At 45.9% G+C, this 21,697-nt stretch overlaps 1 protein-coding gene across 7 annotated transcripts in view; it reads left to right on the forward strand.

The window, feature by feature from the left end:
* Positions 1–16,828, forward strand: part of LOC108933484 (calmodulin-binding transcription activator 1-like) — a 288,342-nt gene extending 271,514 nt beyond the window's left edge. For 2 of the 7 annotated variants that reach the window (XM_029259173.1, XM_029259179.1), the window contains 12 exons: positions 2,294–2,457; positions 2,628–2,815; positions 3,527–3,605; positions 3,805–4,138; positions 4,330–4,832; positions 8,141–8,319; positions 8,612–8,855; positions 9,269–9,340; positions 9,867–9,887; positions 10,041–10,240; positions 10,558–10,632; positions 10,994–11,708. In XM_029259173.1, coding sequence (XP_029115006.1) covers positions 2,294–2,457; positions 2,628–2,815; positions 3,527–3,605; positions 3,805–4,138; positions 4,330–4,832; positions 8,141–8,319; positions 8,612–8,855; positions 9,269–9,340; positions 9,867–9,887; positions 10,041–10,240; positions 10,558–10,632; positions 10,994–11,204 — 2,270 coding nt within the window. In that variant the 3' untranslated portion in view covers positions 11,205–11,708. Of the gene's footprint in view, positions 1–2,293; positions 2,458–2,627; positions 2,816–3,526; positions 3,606–3,804; positions 4,139–4,329; positions 4,833–8,140; positions 8,320–8,611; positions 8,856–9,268; positions 9,341–9,866; positions 9,888–10,040; positions 10,241–10,557; positions 10,633–10,993; positions 11,709–15,788 lie in introns of those variants that run through there. The other 5 variants (XR_003798268.1, XM_029259181.1, XM_029259174.1 and 2 more) reach the window with 5 other exon arrangements.
* The last annotated feature ends 4,869 nt before the right edge of the window (positions 16,829–21,697 follow it).

Here is a 21,697-nt window from a genome sequence, read left to right on the forward strand (position 1 = left end):
CAGCAGCGATTGGGGTGGGGGGGGCTGGCTATATAAGAGCCCTAATGAAAATTGCCCTGGAATGGAAACCACGTTACATATCACTTTGTGTCCAAACATTTGGCCATTGCGTCGGGGTCCTTTTCCGGAGCTGCGAACAGATGGAATCAACAGGGTTCTGAAGAGTGTGTGTCATCCCTGTTGGTCAGTTAGAGGCGTATGTTCTCTCATATTGTCTGATGCCTTAGCTTGGTTCACCGTGCGCAGCTTTACGAGGCGTCTTCCATAAGTTCACGTGGACTCCGCTGCCGTTTACCTTTGGGTGGACATGTGTGTAAAAAGGCTTCAGTGTTTGTATTTGTCACCCGGTTACCACGGTAACCCCCCAGGTGGAAGTGGACTGCAAATATGTATGATTACAGCACTCCTGGGGGCAATGAGGTTGTGGTTCTCCATTTCTGGACACCCCCCAAACCCACCCCAATCCCCACGCTCTCTCTCTCTCTGCAGTGCTCATTCTCTAACTCGGAAAGGCAGCAGGTGGCGATGACATCATCTCCACTGCAGCACACTGCAGTGCTGTCGCACCAGCGACATGTCAAACCACTGCTTAGCGCTTCAGGCCTGCTGTCTCCCTCTTTCGCTTTAACATGCTTATCGGTTCAGATCTTCTTTTTTCATTATTAAATCCAAATCGACTTACAGAGCTTACAATTTTACAGTTTTGTCCATTTATGAAGCTTAAAGATTTACAGAAGCAATTTGGGTTAAGTACCTCGCTCAGGGGTGTCACAGCAATCCTCTACATGAAATGAGAACTGGCAACCTTTTGGTCGTATGTCAAGTGCCTTACCTACTACTCCCCCTGCTGTCTGTGAATGGTTATTCCAGGAGGGTTATTCTATTCTGTTCAGGGATGGAAGAGAAAAGTGTTCTTTATTCCCTGTGCTCACACACAAAAAAAGTCCTCCACACATTGACTGTTTTGCTCATTCTGTTGGAAATGAGATACCAGAGTATTCCAGAAGGTACTTCAGCAGTGTGGTAAATTAGTGATATGCAGGGAGACTCTGGCTTGTGGGTGTGATTCTCTCCTGGGTAGAAGAGTGGGCAGTATGGTGGCACAGCAAGTAGTGCTGCTGTCTCACAGTGCCTGGGTGGTGCAAGAGGGCATGGGTTTGATCCCCGCTCGGTCTGTGTGGAGTTTGCATGTTCTGTCTGTGTGGGTTTCCTCCGGGTGCTCTGGTTTCCTCCCACACTCCAAAGACATGCTGTTCAGTTTCCCCTGTAATCTGTGAGTGACAGAGAGAGTGTGTTCCGCTGATGTATGGATGAGCGATCCAGTGTAAGTAGTGTATCTAGCAGTGTAAGTCACCATGGTGAATAAGGTGTGTGGGCTGATAACACTACATAGAGTTCAGTGGGAGTTGCTTTGGAGAAAAGCATCTGCTAAATAAATGTATAAGGAGCAATGTTCCCTTTGGTTTTTATTTTAATGTAGTATTAGCACTGCAACAATGCACTTTTTTTTTTAACATTGATTCTGCAATGTTGCTACCAATTTGCACTTGGCCCTGTTTGCATAGACAGGTAACAAAAGTTGTGTCTGAGCAGATGACCGTTGTGGTCAGTGTTCTGCTTGGACAGATGAAGTTGAAGCGGGAAACTCAGCGTTCGTGCGGACAAGAGTCGTAAGGGATAAATATCCTTCCCGAACAGGTCGTGTTCATTTTTCCTGGACGGATGAAGGCGCACATGCGGAGGGGTGTGATCACCTGTGACTATGTTTAACTGCGCGACACACTGATTTGTTCCTAGAATCGCACGCTCATTCTCCAAGGACTGCAACCCGGATGCCGGCCACGGCCCTTCGCCTTGTGGGCTTTGCCGGCATCACGCTTTGTCTAATTATGGATAACATCAGGCAGAGCCTCTGAGTCCCACACTGCCCCGTTGCTGGAAGTGGGCATCGTGAGATTATTTTAAAGATACATATTCTTTTTTCCAGTTCTGTATATTGAAAGGAGGAACAGTGTTATTTTGGGTTTAGTACACGCTGTTCTACTTTAAAATATTCCAGTGTTTCGTTCCCTTTTTTAACAACTTTAATACTCTAAGCACAGGTTTTCCTTAATGTGGAATGTCGCGGTTTAGAAGACCATGCGCTGACTGTGTGCGACTTGTTCGATGCACCCTGCAGAGCCGCCCTGCCAGTTTCATTGTTTCCACAGTGATGAGTCTTTGGGGACAGCCACAGTGCGAGGGTGAGTCTCACGTGACGTGATCTACCCCCCCACCCCACCCTCCCTTTCAGACAACCAGTTCAGGATGTCCATCCTGGAGCGGCTGGAGCAGATGGAGCGCAGGATGGCCGAGATGGCAGGCCACCACCAGCAAGGGAGCGGAGGGGGCGGAGGTGGTAGTGATTGTGGAGGTGGAGGAGTGGGAGGCAACGGCGGCAGCAACAGTCAGTCACAGGTAACACTCAAAGTGTGTTTTCATGTGTGTTGTTCTCAGGCATCACGGTGTGTATATCCATGACATTTCCCCAGGAACCTCCTCACATGTCTGTGGATGAATTTGTGTGTGTGCGTGCATCTGTGTGTGTGCGTACCTGTTTACTCACCTGTCCCCTCGTGTTCCTGCAGACTCTAGGCCCGGCTGGCAGCTCCTTCGAGAGCCGCGTGGTTGTGGTGTGTGAGAAGATGATGAACCGGACGTGCTGGACCAAGTCTAAACACCTTATCCACTCCAAGACGTTCCGTGGCATGACGCTGCTTCACCTGGCGGCTGGCCAGGGCTACGCCACCCTCATCCAGACGCTCATCAAGTGGAGGTGAGCTGAAGATGTGCTGGTGCCAATCAACATAATCTTTGACTTCTTCAAAATTGTGTACTGCATATTACAAACATGCATTAGAGCAGCATATGGAACATAATTAATTTCAACATACTGAAGGTACATGGAAAACACACACACACACACACACACACACACACACACACACACACACACATTTTCAGAACCGCTTGTCCCATACGGGGTTACGGGGAACCGGAGCCTAACCCGGTAACACAGGGCGTAAGGCCGGAGGGGGAGGGGACACACCCAGGACGGGACGCCAGTCCGTCGCAAGGCACCCCAAGCGGGACTCAAACCCCAGACCCCCCGGAGAGGAGGACTGTGGTCCAACCCACTGCACCACCGCACCCCCCACACACACACACAGTCTGAAACTGCTTGTCCCAAGCGGGGTTGCTGCAAGCCACAGCCTAACCCGGCAGCACAGGGCTGGAGAAGGAGGGGTCGCACCCAGGATGGGACGCCAGTCCTTTACAAGACACCCCAAGTGGGCCTCGAACCCCAGACCCACCAGAGAGCAGGACCCGGTCCAACCCACTGCGCCACCGCACCCCCTTATAATGAAATAGTTTTTAACAGTCCTGGACACTTGTAGTGTTGTGATCTTAAAGCTTCGGAAATGTCGAAGTTATGGGCAATAAATCAACAAGTTTTGCAGCGGATTTGCACTGTGTTCCCTGCTAGGACAAAGCATGCAGACAGCATCGACCTGGAGCTGGAGGTGGACCCCCTCAATGTGGACCATTTCTCCTGCACTCCCTTGGTATGTCGCGCGCCAAAAGAATACTTTTGCTCTTTTATTGTTCCGACAAATGAAAAGAATCTCATAGATACCGAACCTTTTGGATCTGAAAATAATTGTGATGCCTCATTGCTGCTGCTGGTGCTGAGAACTGACTCATGAAGAATCGGTTTACCGCTCTCTAAGCCTGTCTCATTTGCCACTCGCTGACCCCGTGCAGATGTGGGCGTGCGCACTGGGGCACCTGGAGGCGGCGGTCGTTCTCTACAAATGGGACTGTCGGGCGCTGGCCATCCCGGACTCCTTGGGCCGGCTGCCCCTGACCATCGCCCGCTCTCGCGGTCACACCAAGCTGGCCGACCGCCTGGAGCAGCTACAGAGGGAGCGGCACCCCCCCTCCACTGCCTCACCTCCCCACACCCCTCACCTCTCCTTCTCGCCGCCCCCTGAGACCTCTGCGTCGGACAGCTGGATGGTCGCGTGGAACACCGATGGAGGGGTGTCGGCAGGGGGGCAAAAAGGCAGCACCGCCGGCGCCACCGGCAGTAACTCAGGTTAGCGCGTGCGTTCTGCACCCGGAAGGCTGTGTGATCAAGCCCCCGGAAAGGCTCTGCTTTCGTACCTGTCACAAGAGCAACGTTTGTCATTATGCACTTTTCCCGTGGTGATGAAGTAAAATCTATTTGCAAACACTTTGTCACCCAGAAGTTGTTGATCGAGTGTTTTTGGTATCATTCTGTGGCAGATCTGAGAAGACCCCGGTCGGAACCCTCCGGCTACCACGGCGGCGAGGGCCAGCGAGATGTTCCCCTCGCCAAGAAACACAAACCCAACCCTGAGCTGCAGAATGCCCAGCAGCCCGATAAGGCAGCCTCTGTCCCACTTAGCCTGGAGTCACAGCAGCTTCACAAACTGTCCACCACCATAAAGACACCTCTCCCCGAGACCCCCTGCCCAGACCTGGCTATGGAAGGAGGCGGGTACACCGGGGGGGTATCTCACACTAAGCAATGTGCTATGCGAGGCCTGGGTGGAGGAATCAGGTGGAGCCCCAGGGAGCTGTACTCGGGCGGGGCCCCAGGCAGAAAGGTGGCCGGGGGCAAGGAGAAGCTGGCCAGCAGGCTGCGTCAGCGGGAGCCAGCCAGCGCCCTCGTGGCGTCCGAGCGGGCAATGGTGGGCACGGAGCTGCTGTCCTACAGGGAGGACCTTGAGAACCAGAGCTGCCTGACGCACATAGATGACCTGCAGGTAGGTGACTGTCACTTGATGACCACAGTCAGTCACCAGTCCAATCATCTGTTTGCACTGTCTATGCAGAGTCATCCCTCAGCCTTCCCAAACAGCCTCTAGCAGATGATCCATTCGCAAGCTCAAACTGCGGTTAAGGATGTTTTACATTTATATTTATTTATTTATCAGAAGCTTTTCTTCAAAGCGACTGCCAACGAACTCTATGTAGTGTTACTATCAGCCCACACACCTTATTCACCGCGGTGACTTACACTGCTAGATACACTACTGACATTGGGTCACTCATCCATACATCAGCGGAACACACTCTCTCTGTCCCTCACACACTATGGGGGATCCTGAACAGCACGTCTTTGGTCTGTGGGAGGAAACCCACGCAGACACGGGGAGAACATGCAAACTCCACACATCCTGAGCGAAGATCGAACCCATGCCCTCTCGCACCACCCAGGTGCTGTGAGACAGCAGCACTACTTGCTCTTTCACTATGTTAACACCAAAAGTCCAACCAAGATGAAAGATGAAAGTTCGGTAAAAGGGGTCCAGACACTTAAATGGGTATAATGTAAAACCCGAAGGCTCTGAAAATGGAAATGAAGTGAATGCCACCAACATATATATCTTTTACACTACCTCCCTTATGCCATGGCTGGTTCCGGAAGGAAGTGGCGGACCCAAGTACGGAGCGGAATAAGTGCTTTTTTCAGGAAAATCCGTGCGGCTTCGTCGCAGGACAGGCAAAAGGTCTCCGAGGCGCAAAACGTCGTTGAAGGGGTAATCCAAAAGACAAGGTTCGGTACACAAGCAAGAGGTCGAAGATCATAAGGAGGTACTAGGACTAGGGATTAGGAGTAAGGGACTGGAAAAGGACTCAGGGATCAGGAAGGAGATGAGCAATAGCAAGGAGGTTGCGAGTAACAAGGCTGAACAAGGTTGCATGTCAGTCCCTGCTCTGACGTTGCCTTATATGCATCAGTTTGTGCCGCGCCCCAGGTGTTCCACGTTGGCTCAGCGGCATGGGCGTGGCACCTTAGATATTGCATTTTTTTTCATTCCCTGTCAGCAAATAGGAATGAATCGGGTGCCTCTGGATCAGCTGCCGTAGGCCAGAGCACAGTGGACTTGCTGGACGCCAAGTTGTCCAGGGTGCTGGCTTGTGCATCACTGTATATTAATCTTCTTTTACACATCACTGAGGGAAGCTCCAGTAACACTCATCTCTGCAACACCGTGAAGTAGATGCAGCCGGGCGTTGGGAGCAGGCCGGGATTCTGGCGTTCGTGGGCCCTAGACGCTTTCGCTCTGAAATGTGCAAAAAAGGGGGTAAAAGCCGGCCGAATTACATTGCTTGACCTGATTCGCTTTGAACTATTCTAATCCTAAAGCACATGATTTAAACAAATAAACGTTCTTAGCAAATACCTAGAAATTCTGGAATTATGTTTTTGAAATGAAATTATGAAGTTTTAGCTGGATTAAATTTCTGTCTCCATTTTTCGTTCCGTATTTTCCTTATTTTTGTTTTTTAAATTTTTCCCTTCTTCATTGGCTTTAGGCGCTGTGCCTACAGTGCCTCATGGGAAATCTGGCACTGGGTGGGAGCACAGATCAGGGCTTTAAGCTTTGGTGCAGATGTTTTCCGTTTTCTCAATGTTTTCAGCACATTTTCTACAAAAAAAGTCCCGACAGGGAGAGTAGCTTCTGAAAAAGCAGACTTTGTGTGGACGTCCCCACAGGGTTAAATATAGATGCACTCAGTCCTCAAATAATGGGGGCTCATAGAGCAAAACACTGTTACAATGGCTTATGAAAATATACCTTTTTCATTTAACCGGTTTATTATTCATTACAAAGGCATTTTTACATTACTTGGTCAATTTCACCTCCGCACTGAGTATAAACTCCTTCACTCAATGGACAGTGCAGTTACTGCTCAGCTTTCAGGCTGGTTTAAGTCCTCCTCATTTAAAACATGAAGATGTTATGATGTTATAATATAAAACATTTAAAGTTCAGTGCATCAACAGCACACTCATCTCCAACAGCCGCTGTGTTGGCATGCACTGAATTAAAAAAAAAAAACCATTTAAAATGAGTAAAAGGGAGCATTAAAAATCCAGACAAAATCTGAGCGATGCTCCACTCCTGCGGCAGAAAAGGAGCCTTTTATTAGTAATGTGTTTTTAATGCAAAATAGGAAAACCGAACACTCACCAATGAAGCACTTTAAAATGAGAGATACAAACTTTGAAACGAGCTGTCCAAGAACAGGTTAACATGACAGCTTTCTTAAAGTCACCATAATATATAACACACACACACACACACACACACACACACACACACACTCTCACAGTGGCCGAAACCACTTGTCCCGAACAGGGTTGCGGCAAACCGGAGCCTAACTCAGCAACACGGGGCATAAGGCTGGAGGGTAAGGGGACACACCCAGGACGGGACGCCAGTCCGTCGCAAGGCACCCCAAGTGGGGCTCAAGCCCCAGACCCACCAGGGTGCAGGACCTGGCCAAACCCCGCTGAGCCACTAAACCCCTACAATAATATAACACACACACACACAAACCGCTTGTCCCGAGCAGGGTAAGAGCAAGCCAGGGCCTAACCCAACAGCACAGGGCGTAAAGGTGGCGAGTGAGGGAATACGCCCAGGATGGGACACCAGTCTGCCACAGGGCATCCCAAGCAGGACACAAACCCCAGACCCGCCAGAGAGCAGGCCAAACCTGCTGCGCCAGCACACTCCCCATAAATAAGATTTAAAGAATAATAAAAGGATTTACACACTAAGAAAAGTTCTGTTTTAACTGGTGTCCAAACCATGTTTAAAGTGTCATAAAAATCTGTGAGCGAAATAATTAAAGTGTCTCCATCCACTGTGTACCCTACTTCATACTATACGCTTCCTGGATGGACTTCCGGCTACTGTGTTCACATTTTTACGGGTCTCCACATAATTAAGGGTGATAAAAAGTAGAAAAATGTTGGTGTTATCATTGCCAAACATAAAAATACCTCTTATTTTGGTATTAACTTTAGATGATGACTTTTCTCAGGGAAGTGATCATAACGGTAGTTCAACCCCATCACGAGTTAACCCTGTTCTATGAGAAATTGTTGTATATTTCTGATTTTATAAGAGGTTAATTGTGCCCACACTTGTTTCATCTTTTTTTATGTGTGTTTTTGCATTTGAGCTAAGAATCATTTATTACTTTCAAGTATCCAGTTTAAATAATGCTACATTTATGTGCTTGTGTGTGTGCCCTGTACACTGACCTGCCACAGGTAAACATGATGACTCTGGCAGAGCACATTATCGAGGCCACGCCTGAGCGCATCAAGCGGGAGAACTTTGTCGCCATGGAGACCGTGCCCCTGGACAGCACGGGAGTCAGTACCACCATGAGCTGGCTGGCCAGTTACTTGGGTGACATGGAACACCTGTCCAGCATCATACACCTGCGGTGAGAAGCCCAGAAGAGATCAGAGTTAGGAAAATCAAGAAATATTAGCAAAATAAGAAACCTTTTCGTAATTGTCATTGTTACATCATTAGAAACTATAGATGTTTGTTTGCTTGGTTAAAGACGGGATCAGAGGCACAAAAAACTCTATACAGATCATGTCTTCCTCATCGTGAAACAGACCCTTCGGGATATGTAAATGTGTAAAGGTGATTAGAAAGGTTGATTTCTTTTTTGATTTTGAGTGTAACATTCTTAGCCCCTGTAACTGACACCTTCTCTGTCCTATCAGATCTCTGTACAGTGAGCCCCTGACCCCCTCCTCCAACCCCAGCCTGAGCCCCTGCAGCTCCCCGCTGGGCGAAGGGCCCTTCGACAGCCCACACCTGCACTCCCCAGCTGACTGGGCCCAGTTCCTGGGCTCCTCCAACAACAAGGTGGAGCAGGAGCTCGCTCAGTTGGCTCTCTCGGACCCTGAGCAGCGAGAGTTGTACGAGGCTGCCCGCCTAGTGCAAACTGCCTTCCGCAAGTACAAGGTACTGACGGACCGCTTTCTGCAAGTAGCGAGATTTTATATATTTGGCAGACATATGAACTCATTGTATTATTATAGTTCAGTGGAAGTCGCTTTGGAGAAAAGTGTCCGTTAAAATAAATGAATGTAAATGTCAACGAGAGAATAGAAAATCTGCTCCCTCTGCTGGCCTGCCGGGTATCGCTTGCTCTCTCTAAATGGAATGATGTGCCATGCTGCACTCTTTACACTTTTAGTTACGTGCTTCTGAACAGGCAAGCCTGGTATGTTGGCGTACTGCCTCCCAAACCGAAGAGTGGTGTCCCTCTTAATTGTCATAAATCTTCTGTAACGCAGAGCACTAGCAATGGAAATCAGCCCCTCGAACTCATCGTTTCACTCTTGACCTCTACATAGACTTTTGCTCTCCCCAAGGGTCGCCCACTACGGGAACAGCAGGAAGTCGCAGCCGCTGTCATTCAGCGATGTTACAGGAAGTACAAACAGGTAGGCCTCGCAGAGTGTTGCCTTGTTAAGCTAAGTCAGCCTTGGTGATTCCGGAGACGTGAGGTATTTTGGTAGGATCCTGACTTCTTATGGTACGAATGCATTTTGGAGCACAATGACCTCAGAAACGTATCCCAGTTGCGTTTCATTATAATGCTGTAGATCTAAATGAATAAACGTAAAGTAAATGTACACTACTTATAATCACAGTATGTGGTATTTTCTGAGATGTGTTGCATAACAGGTAGGAAACACAGACACACACACACACACATTTTCTGAACCGCTTGTCCCATACGGGGTCGCGGGGAACCGGAGCCAAACCCGGCAACTCAGGGCGTAGGGCCGGAGGAGGAGGGGACACACCCAGGACGGGATGCCAGTCCGTCGCAAGGCACCCCAAGTGGGACTTGAACCCCAGACCCACTGGAGAGGAGGACCAACCCACTGCGCCACCGTGCCCCCGGTAGGAAACATTGCCATGAAAATAAAAGTAACGGAATCTCTCGTCTTTTTCTTTTACAAGCTAACATGGATAGCCTTGAAGGTAAAATTATTCTTGCATTTTTTATATCTGATGAAGAACCGCTGAACATCACTGAGTTACCGCACCGCATGAAGCTGGTGTTGTCCAGGTTGGTTGAAAGATCCTGTCGCTGAGGCTTCGCTGACAGCCCCTATCTCCCTCCCCGCCCAACAGTATGCACTTTATAAGAAGATGACGCAGGCCGCCATCCTTATCCAGAGTAAGTTCCGCAGCTACCACGAGCAGAAGAAGTTCCGGCAGAGCCGGCGGGCCGCCCTGCTCATCCAGCAGTACTACCGCAGCTACAAGGAGCTGGGCCGGCTGAAGCCCCATCGCCATGCCCCCGGTGCCGCCCTGGTGCAGCACAAGCTCAGGTAGGAGCCTCAAGGTGACAGCGCTCGGGGCCCCGTTCTCTGGCTGTGGGGAAGGAGACTTGCGATCAACCGGTTGAAAAATCTTGAGTGTTGAACGTTGACATTTTGAGCGCAGGTCGGGGCCACGAGCCCATGAATGCATTCTCCTCGGCTTGCATCCCACCACGAAACGGTGATTTGCTTCGCATAAATGTGACCAAATTAAGACTTTAGGTGCACTCGGTTAAAAGCGGTCGCCGTATGGCTACAAACAGACGTTATTGCCGGCTACGGTTAACGGAGGCCCTGCACCTTTGCGGCCCCTCTGTCTCTTCCAGAAGTGGTCTGCTCACCAAAAAGCAAGACCAAGCTGCTCGGAAGATCATGAGGTTCCTGCGCCGCTGTCGCCACAGGTGAGTCCGGGGTTGCCACGGTAACTGGCACAGTGTTCCCCGGAAACACGTCCTGGACCATGACTCAAGCACAAGCCAGACGTTGTCCTTCCCTTCTGGCACTTGTTGTTACGGCCTTCTCGAGTACCAGATCTTCAGTTTGGCAGTATATACATTATGTTATTCTTGACACATTTTCCACTTGCGTTCAGTTCAGCATCACAACTTGGGACAGCATAGCAGAGGGATCACGAAGGGTTGTTGTCATGAACACGTCACTCAGTTTAGGCCCCTTCCTCGCAGACCTCCAGCCTGCCCCCACAGTGTCTGCCTGGTGCTCATGCTAATAGTTATGTGATGTTGTTTTGCTGTTTATCTAAAGCCCCTTGATGGACCATAGGCTGTTCAAGCGGGTGAGTGTGTCCTCAGCAACTCAGTCCCTGCTTCTCTCTCCCTCCGACTTTCTCTTATCAGCCTTTCGCTATCTTTCTGGGGAATCCTCTCTGTGCATCGCTCTCTCCCCTCCCTTCCCCTCACCACCGTTACCGTTGCCTGATGCCTGCCTGCATGACAGCTGTCGACCAAGACCGTGACTCCAGATACACTGAGACCGTCTGGGCGGAAACAGGAATTGCAGTGAACTAACCGGACACATTCAGTCCTTTTCTTTCTGTTGTTGTTGTCATGAAGATGCATCTTTGAACTCAAAGGCGTTGTTGGATGATGCTGATCACGTTGCATGATGTTATGATAAATTCCAGGCTTGCTTCTTTACTTCCAGGCATGCTCAGAATGACCTCACTTCCTGTGTGGGTGCAGTGATTTCTCAGATGCTGTGCTGGCTCATTTTCCTTCTTGTCTTGCTCTTAGCACGGTAGAAGGCACAGCCACATGGTCCTTCAGCTGTATCTACACTCAGGGTGACTCAGGGTGATAAGACCTACTCCTTGGAAGAGGTGCAGCCAGCTGACACAAGACACTGTCATGGCATCAGCAAACACTCTGTCTGTGACCTGCAATCTGCAAAGTAAAGTACACATGATCGCCCATCCACAACGCGGTTCCATTCTGACGAACCCATTCATCATTAGCTGAAAATACACTTATGTTGTATTATAAGAACAAAAGGGATATACATACAAATAACTAACATGCATAAATGTCACATTGTGTGACAGGGTGTTGTTATATTTTTTTCACTAAATTCGCTAAGTATACACGAAATACTGATATAGAATAATAATATAAATGCAGTAATTATAACGTGAAACAGTGCAGGTTATATTTATGAATACTGTAGATGATACTGCTAAGTTATTGATGAATGACGAATACTCACGTTTTCACTTGCTAGTCATTTTAAAAAAAAGTAACTTAAAGGGAAATGACAAATGAAGAGTTTTGCAAACAAGACGCTATCACCGCCTTACACATAAACACTCACAATAACAGATGTGGTGCTTTGCAGCCGTGCGCCCAGCCAGCGTTACCGTACAGCAGATGCAACATAACCAAAACATTGTGACTCAAAAAAATATAATAAGGCTATGAGACAGTCTTCACAAGTCTGGGTTTTCTGAAACTGCAAATGATGTCAAAGGGTTTGCCTAAGACTCTCCGTACCTTTAACCCTTATGCTCAAATTGTGAGGCTGGAATCTTCACCATAGAAGCAACAAAGCAGTCACAGCAAAACACATCGTTTGAACCGCTTGTCCCATACGCGGGTCGCGGAGAGCCAGAGCCCAACCTGGCAACACAGGGTGCAAGGCTGGAGAGGGAGGGAACACACCCAGGACGGGACACCAGTCCATCACAAGGCACCCCAAGTGGGACTTGAACCCTAGACCCACTGGAGAGCTGGACTCGGTCCAACCCGCTATGCCACCGCACCCCCCACTTACAGCAAAACAAATAATAGAAATATTTTCTATCATAAGTTTAAAAAAAAATTGTTTTTATCTTTTTGTTTTGACCGGTATTGACAGTGATGACTATTACATGAGTGTAGATGATATGCTGTCTGAAATACAGTGCTGTGAACAAGTATTTGTCCCATCCTGATTTCTTCCGTTTTTGTGTATATCGCATACTGAATAGTTTTAGATCTTCAAACGAAATACAACATAAATCAAAGGCAACCTGAGTAAACACAGAATACAGTCTTTAATTATTTTTTTTTACTGAAGCAAAAAGTTATCCAACACTATCATCCATGTGAAAAACTGATTGTCCCCTTAAACTTAAAATCTGGTTGTGCCACCTTTAGCAGCAATAACTGCAACCAACTCTACCGATAACTGGAGATTATGCTTTCACAGCGCTGTGGTGGAATTTTGGCCCACTCTTTTTTGCAGAACTGCTTTTGTTCAGCCACATTGGAGGGTTTTTGAGCATGAACTGCCCATTTAAGGTCCTGCCACAGCATCTCAATTGGGTTCAAGTCAGGACTTTGATTAGGCCACTCCAAAACTTTAATTTTGTTTTTTTTGAGCCATTCAGGGGTTGACTTACTCCTATACTTTGAATCATTGTCTTGCTGCACAATCCAGTTGCGCTTGAGTTTCAACTTACAGACTGAAGACTGAACATTCTCCTTTAGGATTTTCTGGTTGAGAGCAGAATTCATATTTCCCTCAATTATTGCAAGTTGCCCAGGCCCTGAAGCAGCAAAGCATCCCCACACCATCACACTGCCACCACCATGCTTGACCATAAGTATGGTGTTCTTTTTGTGGAATTCGGTGTTTAGTTTATGCCACATGTAACGGGACCCCTGTCTTCCAAACAGTTCCACTTTCGACTCATCAGTCCACAGAACATTCTCCCAAATGGTTTGAGGATCATCAGGGTCTGTTCTGGAAAAATTCAGACTAGCCTTAATGTTCTTCTGGGTTAGCAGTGGTTTTCGCTTCTCCACTCTTCCCTGGATGCCATTTTTGCCCAGTGTCTTTGTGATAGTGGAGTCATGTACAGTGACCTTTATTGATCCAAGGGAGACCTGTAGTTCCTACGATGCTGTCCTTGGCTCTTTTGTGACTTCCTGGATAAGTCGTCGCTGTGCTCTTGGTAGAATTTTGGAAGGTCGGCCACTTATGGGAAGGTTCACCACTGTGCCAAGTTTTTTCCACTTGGAGATAATGGCTCTCACTGTGGTTCCTTGGAGTCCCAGAGCCTTTGAAATAGCTTTGTAACCCTCCCCAGACTGATGTATTTCAATCATCTTCTTCCTCATCATTTTTGGAATTTCTTTCAACTTTGGCATAGCGTGATACTGGGTAAGACCTTTTAACCAACTTCATGCTGTTGAAAAAGTTCTGTCTAAGTTCTGATTTGATTGAACAGGGCTGGCAGTAATCAGGCCTGGTTGCGTCTAGTCCAGCTGAACCCCATTATGAATGCAGTTTCATAGATTTGGGTAAATCTGCTATGGGGGAAAATACATTTTCACACAAGCCCAGTTGGTATTGGATAACGTTTTTGCTTCAGTAAATAACATTATCATTAAAAAACTGTATTTTGTGTTTACTCAGGTTGCCTTTGTTTTATGTTAGATTTTGTTTTAATTTCTAAAACTATTTAGTATGAGATATACACAAAAACAGAAGAAATCAGGATGGGGCAAATACTTTGTCACTACACTGTATGCGGTACAGCAGCTGTAAACCTTTGGACCTCTCACTCACACACCGGAGTGGTATTAGACCATGGGGTTGATCATGACACTGCGTGGTTAATTGTGAGTGCGAGGGAGCAGCAAGCCTCACACTCACTTAGACTGATTGCCAGGCGGGAGGCACATTTGGAAAGTTCATATTTATTAGGGCCTGTACGGTTAAGTTACATATGTAGTTTTGGTATGTAGAAGATAAGGCCTTTGTTTGAAATACCCAATTTGTATGCATTTACTGTACTGAAATGCTCTTGGCTTGCAGTTTTCACTTGATCCAGACTGTATTTAGTTTTTAATTTTCATTTGAGCGGTGCAGCATCTTCAGGGTTGACCATATACCTCCACAGCCTCAATACGCTTCAAATGGAAATATACTGGCTCCACACATTACGAACATGATTCAGTCTGGAAATTATTTGTTTGTAAATCTAAAGTCACTTTTACCACCAAGTCCTTAACACCGAAATATCGGTATTACCAATATTGATGTCCCTCAATTTATTTGCAGTTTTGATTCTGTAAAAGCCTCACATAAGCACTAATAAATTTTAAAAAAAAAACATATAGAGCTTTTATTTAATAATTTTTATAAACATCAGACAACCATAAAATCAAAACTAATTTAAAATACTATGTTCACAAAAACTCTTATTCAGTTCCTGTTGCTGACCAATTAATTCCATTAATCTGTGCAACATTTGCCACCTTTTTTTATTGCTCACCAACAGCAGACATAAGCTGTAAACACGGGTCCCACACTCCTATTTTGTTGGAGTGAGTTTTACTGGCAAGTAATGGCTGGTCATGCAAATTCGGACGTTTGCTCCACAACATCCAGGCATTTTAGTAAATAAGTTAAGAAAATGCAATTACAAGTAAACACTCAATAAAGCGTTTGTATCTTGAAAATGTTTGTATCTAGAACATGTGTAACTTGAATGTTTGCAACACAAGGAGCCAGTGTGTCTTTTAGTTAAAGAGCTCCCTTGAAATTAATTGCCAGTAATGAAGCGCAACTAAGTGGAGCATCCTAGTTTGTATGAGCATGGAAACCACGCGCACACACACATAGAGTCCGAAACCACTTGTCCCAAGCGGGGTCACGGTGAGCTGGAGCCTAACTCGCCAACACAGGGTGCAGGGCTGGAGGGAGAGGGAACACACCCAGGATGGGACCCCAGGCTGCCACAAGGCACCCCAAGCAGGACTCAAACCCCAGACCCACCAGAGAGCAGGACCCGGCCAAACCCACTGGGCCGCTGCGCCACCACGCCCCCCCTGCATGGAAACTACTGACAGCATGTATGTAAATGTGTGGACCTACATTGCCCCTGGTGAAGGAGGCCTTGCCCATCTTGTCATGTCCGACGGCCCCCGTCCTACCCTACCCCACCCGCCCATTGTCCACGGAGACAGCGCTGGGTTTCCACGGCTCTGCGGTCCCGCACGTTCCACCCTGCAGCTACCCTACCCACATTTCATTTCGGCTGTGTTTTGTCTTACAGAGTGAAAGAATTGAGAAAGGCCAGGGAACATGATAGCCCTCAGAAGAGCCCACTGAAGATGTGACATCACTCTCCAGACTCTTTTTTTTCCTTCTTCCTTTTCTGTTTCTACCAGATATTTTTCAAGAGGAAAAATATACAAATCAGTACAGTTAAGCACTGCGATTCCTACTTCTGTAGCAGACCTGCTACATCGGATTCTACTTCTGCAACTACACATACGGCAGCCGTTTGCTTCTTCGTTTGTTTGTTTTTTTGGGTTCCATTTTCCAGCTACGTCTTTCTATATGGGGGAAGTTCTGCGGAATTACAAACTGCAGCGGCAGATGGGAGGAGGTCATTCGCTTCGTGGCATATTTTGCACTTTTTCATGGACTGATTTTTCTCATTTTTGGAAGAATGAAGAACTGCAGCTGTGGGGGAGAAACAAGGGACAAGACTATGATGTTTCAGCAAGTCACGAAAATGTAACGTAGAGGGGAAAAGGTCATGAGATATGGAATCGATGCGTTTGTGTTGGGACTTTCTTCTGAATATCTTGTCATTTATTTTTTTAGAAAAAGAGACTAACCCATCTTGAAAGACAAAAATCAGACATGAGCCAAAAATTTGTTAATACGTTGACGCTTCCTGCATGTGCACTTCCGTTCACGGCCAGCCATCGTCACCTGCAACCTTTTCCATTATGCTGCCCTTCAGCCTCTTCATGATAGTTGACGGAGCCGCACATGAATGTAGGAAAGGTGTGGCTGGGAACTCCCGTCCTTTTTTCGGAGAGATATTAGAGCACACCGATGGTGGAATAAAATCCAAGGAGATAGTCTGGTATTTTTCAAAGCAATTTAAATTAGGTGAGACAAACCGTAGGGTTGCTTGCTTGAGTTAATTTCATATCCCTTTCCATGTCCATTTTTTGCGTTGCTTTGCGGCTTGCTTCCCGTGAATCTTGTCTTGTGCGGTTGCATTTAATCAGGAAAGTGAAATGCATGTATCTGGCCAAAAATGCCTATTTCAGTGTTTCTCTGTTGGAATTTTGATATTTTGCCGTACCTCCCTGTTTATTTTTTTTTATTAATATTTATTTATTTATTTATTTAATCATTTATTTAGCCTCCGCCCAAACGAGATGTCACCTGTGTGACTGGTACTTCCCCCACCTGAGTCATCTCTTTGAATGTTGACATAAATGCGATGCACATTATTTTTCCACTTTTACACACTGCTTTGTTACTTTATTTATTAATTAATTTTGTCTGTTGTCTGTTTTTTTGTAATATTGTGGATGTTAATGTAATAGTTCTGTTTTAAATGAACTTCGGGAGCTGTAAAATGCTTCTGAGGGGAAGATCACATGCATTGCCTTGACTTCTTAGAGATCCTTTGACTTCTTAGAGATCCCTACTGAAGTTCTTAAACAGGGGTAGACAAATCCATATTTTTGACTATTGGGCAGTTTCTGTATATAATGAAGGCTGATGGTACGTGGAGAAAAACATTTATCCGAAAGGGGATTGTATTTAAAATATATATTATTTTATTCATATAAGGCGACAATAACATGGTAAGAGAAAAACATAATATTTGTATAGTTTTGTTTGAATGCTCAAGAAGTATGGTTGTATGGTTTGTATATAGTGTAAATAACTGGGATAAAAATGAGCTATGTGCATGAAAATTAAGACATGAACAAAGACAAACAAAAAAAGAAGCATTAGTGGCTATGGTCTGTAAAATGATTCAAAGTATTTCACTATAAGAGTATTTTATTTTAAATGTTCTTGAAAAGAACATTTTGCTAAAGCATGACCTTATTGCATAAAGTATTTAGAGCTAGGGGGAAAAGCTAAATTAAGTCAAAAAAGGTTATGTTCACTTTTTTGTTTTGGGCTACCAATAATTTAATCTTTTTGCCAATGGTGCCAAGGTAATGTGAATGCTATATTGCTTAACAAGTAAATTGATTTATAACCTTTGCAGAGCAGATAATCATGTGAGGAAAAAAAATCTTTAGAATTAGATACGATGAATTCACATAACTATTGACAAACAAGTACAGAAAGATCTACACACGGTTCAAAAGGAGAAATATTCCATCAAACAATTTTTATGTCTTGAGCTTCTCATCTCTTCAGTCTGTCATTGCACAGCACACGGATTTTAGTTCAGTATGTTTTTAGTATTCCAAGTAGAAAAAAGAAAAAAAAAACTTTTACTACATAAGAAAAGAAGAAGCTACAGACATGAGGAATGAGATGTGTCTGGGTGTGTTTCTGGGGGACTGGAACTGTAAAGCAGCAACGTCTGTGGAATCTCCAGCATCTCTTGCTCTCATGTCTTTTTTTTCCAAGTGTAGACGGGTATTATATAGTTCACATGCACTTAGAGCTCTGTGCCATAAGGACAAAACGATGATACATGATAGAGGTGTATTGTACAAGTCGCCTGGTGGGAGGTTTACATCCCATCAGGAGGATTTGGGTGAGAAGAGTGAGGAGGTCCAACCGTAGGACTGACTGGAGCTGAAGCTGGAGGTTTTGGCTGACCGTGGCTGCTACCGTTTTTCTGGCTCTAAGGCAGCTGTTCACCTTGTCAGAAAACCAAAGCAACACCGAAGGACACATTAGCTGTGGGCCAGCGGCCCCTTGGGATGTCTTATCTGGAGGGAGTCCGAGCAGACGTCTCTGCAGAAGAGAAGGGACGTCCCGTCGTTTTGAGGTGCTATCAACAGACGTCCCGCCGGGGTACCCGGTGGTGGGGTTAGAGGGCTGTGAGGAGGAACGTAGGTTCTTCCAGAAGCCGGAGGTCGGTAGGGGGATGTACCATTCAGGAAGTTATTAATGCGGCGATTTAAGGAAGCACAAGCGATCAAATCCCAACGAAGCGAGTGTGACCCTCGGGTGTTGCTGCCGCTTTTTTGACACGGAACACTGCAGGATCCATACAAGCTGTATTCAAGAGTGAACGTTGCTCAGAGTTCGGAGAGTGACTGAGTACTGTTGTACAGCGGTTTTTACCGTCTCAGAAAGCTGGGAAGGAGAACTCCCCAGTGTGTGTGTCTCTGTTGTTTTCAGCTTTGTGTTTCAGAGACTGTCTGTGCCCTCGGCCCACATCGTTCCGTTAATGTGCGTGACTCTACAGTTTTTCTCCTTTTATGTTTGCGTTTTCGTGGCACAGTTGTCAGACGTAGACCAGTTTCCTTCGCAGTGTTAACATTAGAAAGTGCCTAACTCTGTCCTATCAGTGGCGAGCAAATTCCGGAAGCATGCAAAGTGTTGATGTGGACAACGTGGGCGGCGTTCGAAAGAAGCGTTCCCGTTTACCGTTGGAAACGCGCCGTTTCGACGACGGCCACGTTGTGATGAAGAAAGACAGGAAAGAGAAACAGAACGCCAATTCCGAACCCCGGTCTAAAAACGGCTGAACCCGAGTCAGCTTTCCGTTGTCCGTTGAGTTTCCATTTTTCGTCAGTTGACTTCGAGAAGATTTCCAGGGCACCGGTCGACATTCTGGAAAGCTCCTTTTCCTATTGAAACTGCCTGCTAGTTCCACTGAATATTGCCTTGCATTCTTCGAAACAGTAGAGGTACTGGATAATGCACCGCTGTGGTAAACTAAGAACGTCGTATTACGCTTGCATGGGTAATATAGATAACCAGGTGACTATACAGCACCGGAAGCATGCTCATTTTTCTACTACTGGTAGTCGGGTAGACTTGTGTAAAGACTTACTGTTCCATTTAGCAGAGAACGTTGGTGTGTTGTGTCGCAAAACTCAAAGAGAAGGAGGGCTTTTCAGTGCAAGGCGAACTAACCGTACGCTCATATACGTCTGACCGAATGTTCCCGGAGGCAGCGTGAATTCTGCTAGAACACATCCGAGTTGTAGTTTATTCGATGTACTGTACGTGTTGCTCTTTATTGGTTTTGTCCGGAAAGCGTTCTTCCGACTTCCGACGTGCGAACAGACGTTATACCTCGGGATACTGACAGTTTGTTTTCCTTCTACCAAACACACTCTCACACGTACTGTACACATGTCTAAGTGTGATCAGCCTCACTTTATGCATATACTGTACAGCGAAGAGCAACTTCTGACTGCTTAGAGAAGCGTTTGCCTCCCTTTTGTATTTTTTACTCAGGGTGCCAAAGTGGGGAGGGGAGAGGGGTGGGGAGGGGAGGGGGGAGGTGTAGCGGAGGGGGGGTGTCTGATCGCACCCTGAGGGGGAGGTCTGAGCCATAGGCCCTCTCAAGCACAGGGCTCCCCAGTGGCAAAGTAAACACGGGTGTCAATCACAGACTACTGTTACACTCAGTCCAACCATCTCAGTCCTCTTCTTTCCGGGAGCGAAGAGTTTCTTTGTCGAGCGGCCGTTTCGCCGCCTCGTCACCACTGTCCCTGAAGAGCCGTTAGGGAAAAATTAAACCGGATCAAAAAAAATGACACCGCCTATGAGACGAAGCAGCATCACCCAGTGACCATGGCAACAGGTGGGCAAAACTGCACACCTTTTAAATGCATTGGCTCTCAACACCTGCTTTTATTCGCTCAGAAGAGTGAATTTGCTTCGGTAAGAACATCCCTGACGCTCCGTGTTCAGAGATTTATATCGCAGATTGGATCTAAATTTTGAACAGATCTACCTGGAGACAAATCCTACCATGTTTCAAAGGCAGCTGCGTCCGGGAGCTCTTTCTTTCTTGTAGTCACCCGTGAACCCTGCTGCGAAGTGTGCTTTATAACACTGCTGTGCTTTCCTTAAAGGATTGCACAGTGCTTTCAGTGGTAGAGATCTGTGGCCGTTTCTAAGCATGATTGACGATCAATTTTTCATTTTTAGTTGTTGCCCAGTTTCAACAAATAGTAAACATTAAAGCAACAGGGTCACATAACAGAACCGGACGGGGGGGGCGGACAATAGTAAATCCTCAAAGTAATTATTCATCTTATGTAAAATTAGAAGTTGTGGAGACAACGCTCGGGTAAAAATTCCATGCACAAATATGTATCCAAATGTCCCTTGTGAAAAACATCAAAATACATTTTTATATTAGCAGAGAGTATAAACAAGGGTTTATTGTACTGCAACTACAGTACCAAGTAAAAAAGACCATTTATAACAGACGGCAGTTGTGTAGTTTTTAGGTTCATTAGCTATTCACCAAAAGTGTAAATTCTGTGTTACCCTGGAAATAGAAATTATGTCTATTTGTATTTTCTCAAGGGGAAAAACTGATCACTGGTTAAATTGAATTTTATTGTACTGCTGTTTTATTGCTTTGTCTTTTTTTTTAAATCCATAAAAACCAAACTCAGGGTCCAAGTTTAGTATTTAATACTCAAATTCTAACAGTATTTGCATGACTCTATGTTTACCTGAGCCTTTGCTCCCAAGTGACTCACATAGCTTCCAATAATTATTTCAAAATACAATTAAAAGGCCAATTAAAATGTTAGCTCTTATTAGCTATGGAGCTTTTGCAATAAAGTGTAAACTGAGGTACAATTGGCAACAATGTTTTGCATTGAACTCAAAACTGTCTTTTTAACCAGTGAGGTAAGGATCACATTAAATGAAAAGCCAAGTATGTACCCACTGCAGCCAACCTCACATTTAGTGATGAAAATTATTGTATATACATATATTTAATAAATATGATATCATAATAAAGATATAATTTAATAATGCACAATACTAAGGGTGTTTTAATTACAGTTCAGTATTAATACATCTTATTTAAGAGCGTTCATTGTGAATGTATTCAGGATTCCTTTTGGTGTTGCTAATGGCTACATCTGTAGACAGTGTATCCTAATGGTGTGAAGAAGTAAAAAAAATATCTTTAAGCTTCTTAAAAGTAGTCTATCAAGAGTCTTGTTTCTCAGAGGTAACTTATGAAAGGTATATATT

Source organism: Scleropages formosus, chromosome 2, assembly GCF_900964775.1.
Source record: "Scleropages formosus chromosome 2, fSclFor1.1, whole genome shotgun sequence".
Classification (NCBI taxonomy): Eukaryota; Metazoa; Chordata; class Actinopteri; order Osteoglossiformes; family Osteoglossidae; genus Scleropages; species Scleropages formosus.